General features: G+C 54.8%; 1 protein-coding gene across 2 annotated transcripts in view; it reads left to right on the top strand.

The window, feature by feature from the left end:
* LOC112313309 (anosmin-1) overlaps positions 1–12,296 on the top strand; it is a 105,598-nt gene that overhangs the window by 90,909 nt on the left and 2,393 nt on the right. Inside the window, exons 8-13 of one of the 2 annotated variants that reach the window (XM_053917685.2) lie at positions 1,632–1,776; positions 5,434–5,580; positions 7,635–7,729; positions 9,381–9,558; positions 10,427–10,647; positions 11,518–11,656. In XM_053917685.2, the coding sequence (XP_053773660.2) occupies positions 1,632–1,776; positions 5,434–5,580; positions 7,635–7,729; positions 9,381–9,558; positions 10,427–10,647; positions 11,518–11,656 (925 nt within the window). The remainder of the gene's footprint in view (positions 1–1,631; positions 1,777–5,433; positions 5,581–7,634; positions 7,730–9,380; positions 9,559–10,426; positions 10,648–11,517; positions 11,657–12,296) is intronic. The other variant, XM_071220403.1, reaches the window with a different exon arrangement.

Genomic DNA, 12,296 nt, shown 5'->3' with positions numbered 1-12,296 from the left:
CCGCGGCAGCCCTTTCTGCAGGGAGATGTCAGGGTAGCGAACGTTTGGTGTCCTACGGAACGCTCGGCGTGTGAGGGGTGAATTGGATTCCTCTCGGTACACACTCTTCTATCGTGTTGTGCTAGAACTGACCTAATACACCTTCTCCCCGAATTTCTGAAGTTCAACTTTGTAAGTAAGTAAATGTTGGAAAGTGTTTCAAAAAAGGATAGCCAAAACAATTTTTTTTTTTTGGAACTGAAGATTCCATGACTGTGCCTTTCAGAATTATAAACTATGTCTCCAAAAGGCGTCATTGATATTTAGCTGTGATCCTGTTTGGGTTTTATTTTTAAGAAACTCACACGCAGTTGTATCTTTGATGGACTTTGCCGCACATAACAGTTGGTAACATACGCTGGTCTCGAAAGAGATTCCTTCCTGCCATCACAAGAGTCTATATATTCATTGATTTGAGAGAGAGAGATTTGTTGTCTCACATATGCATTTACCGGTTGATTCTTGTATGTGCCCTGCTGACTGGGAATTGAACCTGCCACCTTGGTGTATCGGGATGACACTCTAGCCCACTGAGCTGCCCGGCCAGGGCCACCATCAAAGGAATTTAAAGATACAACATGATGAAATACTGCCACATTGCACGTGTATTACTAACCAAGCAAGATCAAGAAATCAGTGGGGAAGTTTGCAGTGTATGGCTATGATATTCCAATGAGATAAGAACGAACAGCAAATTTAACTTGAATTGATTTGGTAACGGTGCAGAGGAGCATAAACCATCGACCACTACCTCACGGAGGACCTATGTTGCGACCCAGAACAGGCAGGCTGCTACAGGTCGCGGGAATCACTGACGTTCCCAACACTGACGTTTCGCTAACTGAGAATTGGGGTTAGAAATGGGAAAAACGCCAAAGAATTTGAGGAATGATGGCATTTTCTTCCTGGGCATCAATGGCTTCTCGTTTCCTAAGATATCATCCTGATATCCTTGGTGACCACGGGGACAGTTTTCCAGGAAATGCTGTTTCTAAAGTGGGTTTTAGTTTGCTCGTTTGAAGGGTGCAGTTCACAGAGAGGGATACACCATCCAACCAGAAACCTCAGCCGAAGGGGGTTGGCCCCATTCACGGGGGGTGGCGGAGCTTAAAACACAAAGAAAATCGGGTGCGTGCTGGTGTGAGCAGAGATCACGGCAGGCAAGCATTAAAACATGTTGTCGGGCTGATGCTTTCCTTCAACACTTGGTGGACGTTTACTTGTAGGAGATTTGAAGAGAATACCAAAGTTTTACACTGAATCCCATTTGTAACGTTCCCAGGAAGGGGCCAAGCCGAGCCTCTGTGAGTTCATTTCAGACAGGCCCCCTGTTCTCTGTGAGGTGGGCCCTGGAAACGGGCACCCTCCGAATGATTCACTGCCCGTGCCACTCGAGACCGTTGGAAACACAATTTGCAAAAACCATGGTGTGGTCTTCCTGTGAAACTTATTTTGAGCCAGAGCTAAACGGGGTTTTCAGTTCTTCAGCACGAGCCATGGGTGAGCTTAGAGAAGGAGAAGCCAGCAGAGGGAGCAGCCGGGGTGCCTGGGGGTGACTGCTGAAGGGTGGGGTGTCTGTCCTCCGTTTGCAGACTCAGAGCTCGGTGGTCCTGGACAGGCTGCAGCCGGACTGCGAGTACACGGCGGAGCTGCAGGCCATCGCCTACTGGGGCCAGACGCGCCTCAAGAGTGCCAAGGTCGCCCTGCGCTTCACCCCCACACACGCGGCGCGCACCGGTAAGTGCCTTCCGGTTCACCCGTTTCCACGTAGCCAGCCACGGGGCAGCGGGCTGTGCGGGAGACGGGGTGCTTTATGTGGAAGCTTCACGCAGCCGATCCTCTCCCCCTGAGTGCGCACCTGCGTGCAAACACACACACACACACACACACACGCACACTCCAGCATGCCAGCACTAAACTCATATCCATCTGCGCCTTCGAAGTCCCTGACCTTGAACCTGGGAGACGGACGTGTAAACACGATTTCACAGGGACCAGAGCGTGCCATACCCCAAACTCTTCCTTCTCTCCCCCACCGGTTCCTGCCCCAGGTGCCCCCGCCCCACGTGGCTCCGCCGTGAGCCCTTCTGCTGCCGCCAAATGCAAGGGTCATTCGCCACCTCATCCTTCCTTTCTCTCCTAAATCCTGTTCTTGGTGCCTCAGTTCACGTTCTGTGTGGGAACTGCCCCGTCCTGTCCCTTTCAGGCCACTGTCCCCTCTTTCTTAATAAAACTGGAATACCCTCTGAACCAGTAGCTCTGTCCCCACTCTTTCTCCAATGCTCAGTGAGCACATGCAGGCCCGTGAGCTCACTCTGCTCTTCTCCTCCCAGCCTGTCAGCTGCGATTAGGGACCTTTCGCCCTCACCTCAACCCATCATGTGCACGGATGAAAGGAAACTAAAAACCGGAGGCATGGCACCCAGTCCCTGTCAGAACACACACCGCTCGGGCCTCAGGGGGGCCTGCGGAAGGGGCCCCCTTTGCACAGCGGCACGCCGGATGGAGCTGGGCACGCGTCAGGGTTTTACAGCCGCGTGGTGACACACAGTCTCATAAACGGAAGGATACGACTTGGACAAGGACGCTCTGTACTTCATGAGGAACCAACTGGAAATGAGGAGTAATTACAACTTTATGGCCTGAGCAAGGGAAATTATACGTTATAGGAGGCAGAGCCGTAAATGCCAGCGTAGAAATGACTGTTTGAATTACGCCCCTCCAGGTGTGCCGGCCGCGGGTAGATGTTTTACTAGTAAATAGTGCCGTGTGGCAAAGGCTGGGCGTCCAGGTGCTTTTACGAAACGGTGCCTCGAGGGAAGAAACTCCCAGCACTGTCTTTGCAGAAACGCACCTTGCTTTTTGGGAGGCGAGAGGGGTATTCCCACAGTTGACAGGTGTCAAGGGGTTCACAGTTGCCCCATGTAACCAGAATGTTCTTCTACCTCTGCCAAGTAAAAACGGCCAGGACAGAAAATAGCGTGCGTCTCTCGACCTGTAAATGTCATCGAAATTCTGACATCTGAAAAAATAGCAGAGTAACTCGATTCCGTGAACTCTTCGGACTATTAAAGCGTCCAGCGTCCACGCCAGCACCCTGCTCTGCGTCCGGCCAGTGCGCGGGCTCCTTACAGGTGGGACATGCTGCCTGTCCTGAGGGGTAGCTGGAAATATTGTGATTCAGAATCATTCATATGTGCGTGACCTTTGCTGTGCTTTCGGACCACAAGCTCCAAAAACACTCAGAATTTCCTGTTGGACAGGGACAAAGGTGCCTTCAGTTGTGTGAATGAGGTGACATCGTGAGGCAAGAAAGATGGGAGCGGGTGGCCCCGCCGTGGGGTTAGAGGGTTGGCACTTTCAGTCCCTGCCCCCTACCCCGTTCTGGGGAGCCAAGAGGGGCTGGATATTGGGTGGAATCTCCAAGGACCAAGGTTAATAATACCTATGTCTTCAAGTCCCCATGAGAAGGCCAGAATGGGGTCGGGGCTGGTGAGCACATGAGATTTGGGGCGAGTGGGGTGCCCGAGGTGGGCACGGGGCTTTGCCACCCATCCGCCCCTTCCCACACTCCTTGCCCCATGCGCCTCTTCCACCTGGCTGCTCCTGAGCTCTCTGCTGTGTAATAAAGATACGTGTTTCTCTGAGCTCTGTGAGGTGCTCCAGTGCATTGCCACTTGAAAATATCACTCAGGGTGTCCCTGAGCAAGGCAGTGGGCATCCAAGGCAGATAGAAATAAATCCTCTCCTGCGTCGTTGGAAGGACAAATTAAAGGGGAAAACAGTAATTTCAAACTGGGGAGACATACGAGTGCTGCAGACGGCTTTCCTTCCCTTGATCTTGGACTGTCAGCGGGGACGGCGTCCCAGAAGTTTGGCAGGACAGAGAGTGCTCCAGCCCCCAGAAGCAGCGCTGAACATCGTGAGCCAAAGGGATAGGAAACGGCGTTCCCCCGGGGCCCAGTGATCTCAGCAATGGAGAATGTCACAAACGGGAGAGATTAGATAGACCGTAGGAAAAAATCCACCTGGAAACTGGTCGTCATGCCCAGCTGTTCTCATCTTTCCTAACGTATGCCAGCTCTTGCTGCAACAGCCCTGACTGAGGGGACGCTTGCTCCTCATTTCCGAAGGGTGGGGAACTGGCCCCTGAGACGCGGGCAGTTCCTTCTCTCCCGGCGCTGCTCCCAGAGCCTGTGTGGTCCCTTCAGGATGGTCTTGTCCTCACTGGCTCCTCACGCAGCAACTCTGCTGTCTCAAGAGCCCTGGGGTCCGAAGCATCATGCCGCCAGCCCCCAGCTCCGCACCTGGCACCTAGCATGCACTCACTAAATATTTACGAATGGATGAAGGAGCCCTGTATTCCTTCCTGGATCTCACCTATGGTTACCGTGGCGTTTCACTTCCTGGCTGAGGATTTTGTCCACTTGTCTGTCTACTGATGGACGCTGAGTGGCTTTCAAATCTTCCCTCTTGTAAGTAACGCTGCAATAAACGCAGGGATGCACATGTTCTTTTGGGTTGGCGTTTTGGGTTTTTTCAGATGTCTTCCCAGCAGTGGAAGCGCTGGGTCAAAAAGGCCGTGCTATTTTTAATTTCTGAGGCAATTCCACACTGCTTTCCACGGTGGCTGCCCCAGTCTGCATTCCCAGCCACAGTGCCCGAGGCTTCCCTTTTCCCCACAGCCTCACCAGCCCTTGTTGTTTGTGGGTGGATTTGTTTGGATGGCCATTCTCACTGGTGTGAGGTGGTATCTCACTGCGGTTTTAATGTGCATCTCTGCTGGCTGGTGATGCTGAGCGTCTCCTCACATGACTTCATAGTTCATGTTAAGACCAGTGCAAGTGTGGACGTCCGTCGCTGTTTGACCGGCACAGATCTTGGCTGCTGAGGCGTCAAGCCAACCCCACTGGGTTGGTGGAATTCCTACCTTCACTGCTAACGTCACAAACTTGAATCGTCTTTGCATTGAGGGCTGGGCACGCGGGACGGGCGGCTGCTGATGCTGCTTGTACGAGGAACTCTCCACACCGTTTCCGTGAAGTGGCGTTTAATATCACTGGGTCGCCTGCCTCCCCAACTGCAAAAAGCGTACCCCGAGAAACCCTGTCTGTGCCTCTTGTTTAAGGGACGGCCTCTTTCAGGCGCCGTGATACACTGAGGACCCTCGGAAACTCCGGTGGGGGGGGGTCGCATCTGTTACAACTGTAGGTCATGCAGCCTATTTTGCAGGTGAGGGCGTTGCCAGGGCAGAGTCTGCGGGGGCCTTACATGTCCCTTTAGGACGTAGTCAGTGAGTAGAAGGGAGTACCTGGGAAGGTACGTTCCCTGAGACCCATGGCAGGGCCCGCGATTGTCTCCACGAGTAAACCAGAGCGCTGTGCTTTGTTGCAGAAGAACACCCCGGGAAGAGTAGGAAAGGCCTGCCACGGACACAGGCCGCCCTTCAGGGACGCCGCCCTCCTCGCCTGCTGGAGATCGGTGCGCCCTTCTACCAGGACAGCCAGCTGCAGGTCAAGGTGTACTGGAAGAAGACCGAAGGTACGTTTGCCAGGTCTGTTTGCCACGGGCCTTCACTCTCCCAGGGGTGGGACCGCCCTCGGGGAAGCTGGTGCGGAGCCACAGCACGGAGTGGGGGACAGCAGCTGCCCAGAACACTGGCTTTTGTCGAATACCTGGCTGTTCTGCCCTGGGCCAGGTGGCTCCATTGGTCGGGGTATCATCTGCACATCAACAGGCTGCAGGTTTGAACCCCGGTCAGGACACGTCCCTGGGTTGTGGGTTCTGTCCCCCGGGGCGGGGGGTGCACACAGAAGCAGCCAGCGGATGTCTCTCTCTCACATCGATGTTTCTCTCTGTGTCCTCTCTCTCTCTCTCTTTGCTCATTCTCATATAATAAAATGAGGATGAAATAATATTCTCTTTGCTCCCTTTGCTCATAAAACAATAAAAAACATCCTCGAGTGATGAAAACATTAAAATAAAATAAAATAAAACAAACTAAAACAAACACCTTGCTCTTCTGAAGCTCCAGTGGGTTCTCACACCCGGGAGTCTCTATCGCCCTTTGAGAGCAGCAGCCGTCGCGGCTGAAATGTTAGCATTCAGGGCTCCTGAGCTCTCCTCTCTTCTTCCCTAGGAGGCTGATCTTGTGTCCAGAACAGGCAAAGTGTTCATTATTTGGCACGGCAATTGCTGTTCTTAGCGAGGTGTCTGTTTTGAAAAACACCCACAACTGAAATAATTTCGAAATCAGAACACGAGGCAGTTGCCCACATCATTTCCCGGAAACAGCATTTCAGCGGCCTCCTTTGGGAAAGGCTGCATGTGCCACTCCGGGTGAATGGGTGCATGAATCGATGAGAAGTAGATATCGTATAAAGATTTCTACGGCCGGAGCCCACACCAAACACTGTGACGTATTGACTGACCGACAAAAATGTGACCGGAGACTCACAGGAACCCCACCCTGCGCCTGCCCCAGGGTCTGCTACTTCCGTCTCCACAGCGATTTCATACCTGTCACCGCTGTGAGAGTGATGGCCGCTTGCCTACACATCCATGCACAACGCGTGCCGTTTCCCGGGCCGGCCCCGGGAAGCACGGGCTGCTGTGGCTGTGCGTGAAGATGTGTCACAGAAGAGTGTCTAGAACATTCTGTGTCCACCTTGATGCCATTTCCACGGGCAGGCAATGGTCTAGTTGAGGCGGGGTGAGGCCAGCAGACCCGTGCACAGCTGTGACCGAGAAGGGCAAGGACACCGGGTAGTGGGGGCGGGAGCCGTGCACCCAGCCTCCTCCAACAAGGGGACTTGCACAGCGGTGATGGGGTGGGGGGTTCCCAGGGGACGGCTGGGGCTCCCTGGTCAAGCAGGGGCAGGGGGCACGTTCAAGAGCCCCTCTATCGCCTTCATCAGAAAACTGCCAGGTTCCGGGTCTCGTGGTGCGGACTCTCTCGTGGGAATGACGATGAGGGCTTGTGAGTGCCGCCTGCTCTTGTAGGAATGAATGTACTTACCCCAGACCCCACGCCTCGGTTACTCTCAAGACTTCGCTGGAGCCCTGGCTGCTGTGGCTCGGCTGTGGGAGCGCTGTCTCGTAAACCCAAAGGCTGTGGGTTTGATTGATTCCTGGTCAGGGCACGTGCCTGGGTTGCGGGTTTGGTCCCTGGTCACGGTGGAAATAGGAAGCAACCAATTGATCTTCATCTCTGAAGTTAATGTCTCTCTCTCTCTCTCTCTCTTTCTCTCTCTCAAAGCAATCAGCAAGTCCTTGGGGCAGCATTAAAAAACAGACATGCCATTGGGGTTAGTTTGCTGTGACTGACTAATAACTTTATCTATCTAGTTCTCGTATTTCCAAAGGTTTCTTTGGGCTCAATGGATTACCCTTTTTGCTGACTTCAGTCTTAATAACGAAACCATTCCCAGGCGGTGGGACCCCCGCGTGCCCCCTCTGGTTTGTGGGCGCACTTTGGGACCACCTGTAGAGTTCCGTTTCCTCCCTGCCATTCATGCTGTCCTGCGTTAAGAGCCTGGCAGCCCGTGGAATGGGACTCCAGACCGTTGTTTCTGTGCTGCGTTCTCACCTTGCAGACCCCAGCGTGAGTCGTTACCACGTGCAGTGGCTCCCCGAACTCTGTGCGCACAACGGGACCGCCGGACCAGCGTCCTCGTCGGCCACCACGCAGGTGAGGCTGAGGTCACACCACTCCGTTGGTAAAGCGGCTCCAGGGCGTGTGTGTGAATGGTGTGTCCCGTGGGTGCATCCACCTCTCAGAGTCGCTGGATGACCGGTGACTAGATGGACACTGTAAACATGACGGTCCCCTGATCACCCTTCCTTCACCCCGTCACCCAAGTTCGGGGACAGCGTATTCTGTGTCAACACGCGGCAGGCCCGAGCGCAGCTGTCAGGGGCCCAGGGGTGAGGGAGTGGAGCGCCCAGGTCTTTGAGCTTCATCCTAATTGGACAAAAGCTTACAATTATTCCCTGAAATTTGGTCGGCACCACAACCTAAAGGCATTATTTCCCAGTGAAATTCTATGTGATCCTATGATTTAGGGCCTCCTTTTGCCGCGTGCCCAGCTGCCACCAGCTCCCCCAGGAATAACACACACCACCCGCCCCCGCACTGTGTGGCCATGTTTTCTTTCCCAACTTTCAGAGCCCATGAAACTGCAGGGCGGTGGGAAGTCTGTCAAAGGTACTCAGTGTATCGTTCCCAATGCCTGGGGGCAGAAGCATGCGCTACAGGGCCGAATCAGCGAACCACAGAACAGGCTCCGGAGGGTGCTGAGTGCATGGGGTGATGGCAGGCACTTGTCTGTGACACAGGAGGACGCTTTCACATCCCCGAGGCGCGGCCCCTTGGGAACAATTGATTGATACATGGTATTGAACTACAACACTGTTACAAACTCCGGAGATAATAATAACTATTTACTGAGCATCGGATACAGCGTATGTGGTAGGCAAGAGGAATCAAAGGCCTAGGAACTTTTTTTTTTTGCCAAAGGCTCCAGACATGTCTGTTTGCATTTTAAGTGGCTGGTGGGGCCAGTTCAGTGACATCTGGGCTGCAATGGCCTGTTGGCTTGCGTACCTGTTGCTACAGCTGTACCCTCTTACGCCCCTCGAAAACAGACTGGAGGGGTCCGCAGAGCAGAATCCTCAGCAGCTCACTCGGGGTTCCTGTGTGTCCCCGTATGAAGTGCAGGCTCAGTCCCCAAGAAAAGCAGGGCAGACCCCTGCAGAGATGTGGCAGGTGCAATTGCTCCTGGTCCCTCTTGGCTGCTGACTGCGTTCCGTTCACCTCACCTGCATCACCCGTGGGTAGTGGGCCAGTCCCTCCCCTGGGCACGCCTCCGTGCTTCCTGCGCAGTGACGGCCCTCCCGAAAGGGGGAAGACTTGGTGTGATGGCATGTCTTCATTTTCCCAAAAGAAAAAAAACCTGGCGAGGAGCAAAGCCGTGTCTCACAGAAGCTGGAGGTGGCTCTTTGCTGTTGGAGACACGGAGAGTGGCTCTCAGGGCTTCCCAACTCCGCCCATGCTGCTGGCGAGGGTTCCCGCTGCTGCTCTGATGCCGATTCCCTCGATTCTGTTTCATTCTGCCCAGCGGGTCCAGCCAGGGAGGTAGCTTCCCAGGGGTAGCTCATCAAAGTGTGGACAGAGGCTCCTTCGTCCTTGTCGTAAAAGCCACACTGCCTGCCGCCACTCCATGTGTAGGCAGATGTCCTTGTTCAGGAACCAATGTCATCTCCTGCCAGTGTTCCCTTTATCCCCAGTGACACTTACTGGGGATAAAGGAATGACACCACATTCCTCTCTCCTGCTCTAGGAAAACTACATAATTCTGCAAGATCTATCGTTTTCCTGCAAGTATAAGGTCACCGTGCAGCCAGCAGGGCCGAAGGGGCGCTTGAAGGCACACACGGTGTTTTTCAGGACGCCGCCCTGCTCTGCGCTGAAGGGGAAAAGCCGCACGCACGCCAGCTGCCCTGGACAGGGACACACAGGTACGTCGGACCCGGGCTTCTGAGCGCACGGCCACGGAGTTGGCCACGTGGCAAACGTGGCCCATGCGCTTTGCCCCCCCCCCCCCCCCCCCCGGACAGAACGTACCCGGTGTCTGAATGGCCAATGTGGAGGTTTTACGTATATATAAATGTAACATATGTAAATGGTTACAACACTGTAACCATTATGGAGTACTGCATACATATATGTTACACATTAGTCCATAATGGTTACAGTGTTGCAAAGACACCCTTTGCGGGCCACATGGTCCCTCTGGGCGCCAAGGCTAACGCCGGCAGACAGCTTGTGTTTGGGTGTGCTTTATGGGAGTGATTCCATTTTCGTCCCACTCCTTGCTGTGGAGGTTACCCATCCACACTGTCCACACCCCGTACCTTCTGCTCCATCCCGTCATCCTGAGAAAGCCCTTGTCTGCAGCAAGGACACCCGCCCCGGGCCTCTGCAATACACTCAGTCCCCTCCGCTCCCCTAGTAACTCATAATAACTTCAGTGTCTCCCCTCTCCATTGCTGTCACGTCTGTCCTGTAGGAAACGGCCAAGTCTCACCAGATTTCGGAATTCCTTCTCTGTCTCCCATCCGCACAGCCGGATTCTAAAACCAAGCCCCAAAGCGTTAGCAGCACGTGGCAGGAGGCTGCACAGTGGGGGCGGGTCCTGCTCACACACTATCTGCCCAGGACCGAGCGGAGCGCCCAAGGCCGCTCTGAGAGGCCACCGAGGTCACGTCACTTCTGGCTGCTCTGCAGACAGGCTGCCCAGCTCTGCTGCCCGGAGCGTCAGGCAGGGGCCCCTGCCGCTCCGTCCCCGGGACCCTGACCCTGCTTTTCCTCCTCCAATTCCCCCAGGTTACATGCTCCCCAAAGTGCTGGCCAGGCCGGAGAACCTTTCCGCTTCCTTCGCCATCCAGGACGCAAACGTCACGGGCCACTTCTCTTGGAAGATGGCCAAGGCCAGCCTCTCTCATCCCAGAACCGGCTTCCAGGTGACGTGGGCGGAGGTGACGACGGAGAGCAGGCAGAACAGCTTGCCCAACAGCATCATCTCCCAGTCCCAGATCCTGCCCGCGGTAGGTGCCCTCTGCTTCCCCGTCCACGCCGCTGCCGGCGGTCACTGCTCATGCCCAGTGACCAGCAGGGCCGACTCTCTCTGTCACCACGTGCTGTATTATTGAGTTCCGCCTTCTCTCCTTGAGAACACTTTGTTTTGCAAGTGAGCAGACAAGACCCTCACTGTGCATAGAATAAACTTCCCTCTGGATTATACAGACCAGGTCCCGTCGACACCGGAGACAAATCGCTTCCCCCATTTCCCCGGCCTGTGTTCGTCCCCTGTCCCTCTGGCCCAAGGGGACACACCTGGTGAGAAGTGTTAATAATTGTGGAGAAAATAGCTAAAAGCAAGCTTGTTGCCTCCCCTCATTTGCCCCGTTCCAGTGAGGCCTGTCTTCCAGGTCACTTCACTCCTTGGCCCAGAAATAAAAGTCCCCACGTGAGGCTTATACCCTCTTTACAAATGCCCGTACAGTATCCTCGTCTTGCCTCATAAAAGGAAAAAAAAAAACAAACAAAACCAAGAGAGCGTCAACCCCAGACGGAAAGATTCCATGGAGTGAGAAAGGAGTTGTTGCCCCGGTGGGTTGGGTTGGGTTGGGTTTTATTGGGCCTTCGGCAGAATGCGATGGCCGAGAAGTACGCACGTGCCCCCCTGGGCCCTGGCAGATACCCTGCCTCCGAAGGAAGACAGTTGGCTTGTGCACGGAAATCGGGGTGATCGACTCACGTTGGAGCACATGCTGATGGAGACGGGCGCCCGTGGGGAAGACTCGTGAAAGCAGTGAATCGTGCCGTGAGCCCCGAGAACTGCCACCTTGCACGGGCCATCCCTGTGTGTGAGGTCTCAGCGAGGGTCTGACCAGCCTCATCTTGTGTCCCTTCAGGACCGTGACGTGCTCACCGTGCCCAACCTCAGGCCGTCCACCCTGTACCGGCTGGAGGTGCAGGTGCTGACCACAGGCGGGGAGGGGCCCGCCACCATCAGGGCCTTCCGGACGCCCGACCTGCCGCCGCCCGCGCACAGTAAGAGCGCGCCCTGTCTTCCCCACTGGCCGAGAGCAGGCGGGGCGGAAAGTCACCCAAATCCGCACAGGCTCCTGGGGCGTGGGGTCCCCTCGGTCTGAGAGCTGCTCTTCCTCCCCATTTCCATCTCCCTGTGCGACTTCCGTTTGGCAGGAGTTGTGCGGCTCATTCTCATTGCTCCTTCCTCCCTCCGTCCTTCTCTCCCTCCACCCCTGCCTCCTTCTCTTCCTCCCTCCACCCCTGCCTCCTTCTCTTCCTCCCTCCACCCCTGCCTCCTTCTCTTCCTCCCTCCACCCCTGCCTCCTTCTCTTCCTCCCTCCACCCCGCCTCCTTCTCTTCCTCCCTCCACCCCGCCTCCTTCTCTTCCTCCCTCCACCCCTGCCTCCTTCTCTTCCTCCCTCCACCCCTGCCTCCTTCTCTTCCTCCCTCCACCCCTGCCTCCTTCTCTTCCTCCCTTTCTTTCCTTTCTCCTTCCATTTATTTTGTCTAGAATGCATGCCGTTTCTTTCTCTTTCAAACCATAAGTGCATGTGGAACAAATCTATAATCACATCAATCAGAATTTCCCCCCCAATCCACATTGTCAAGTATGGCAATGCAGGACACAATCTTTTGCTGGACAACTTATTTTCTTATGAGA

Source organism: Desmodus rotundus, chromosome Y (assembly GCF_022682495.2).
Source record: "Desmodus rotundus isolate HL8 chromosome Y, HLdesRot8A.1, whole genome shotgun sequence".
In the NCBI taxonomy this organism is placed as follows: domain Eukaryota; kingdom Metazoa; phylum Chordata; class Mammalia; order Chiroptera; family Phyllostomidae; genus Desmodus; species Desmodus rotundus.
The sequence above is the reverse complement of the archived record's forward strand: the minus strand, read 5'-3'. Positions and strand labels throughout refer to the sequence as shown.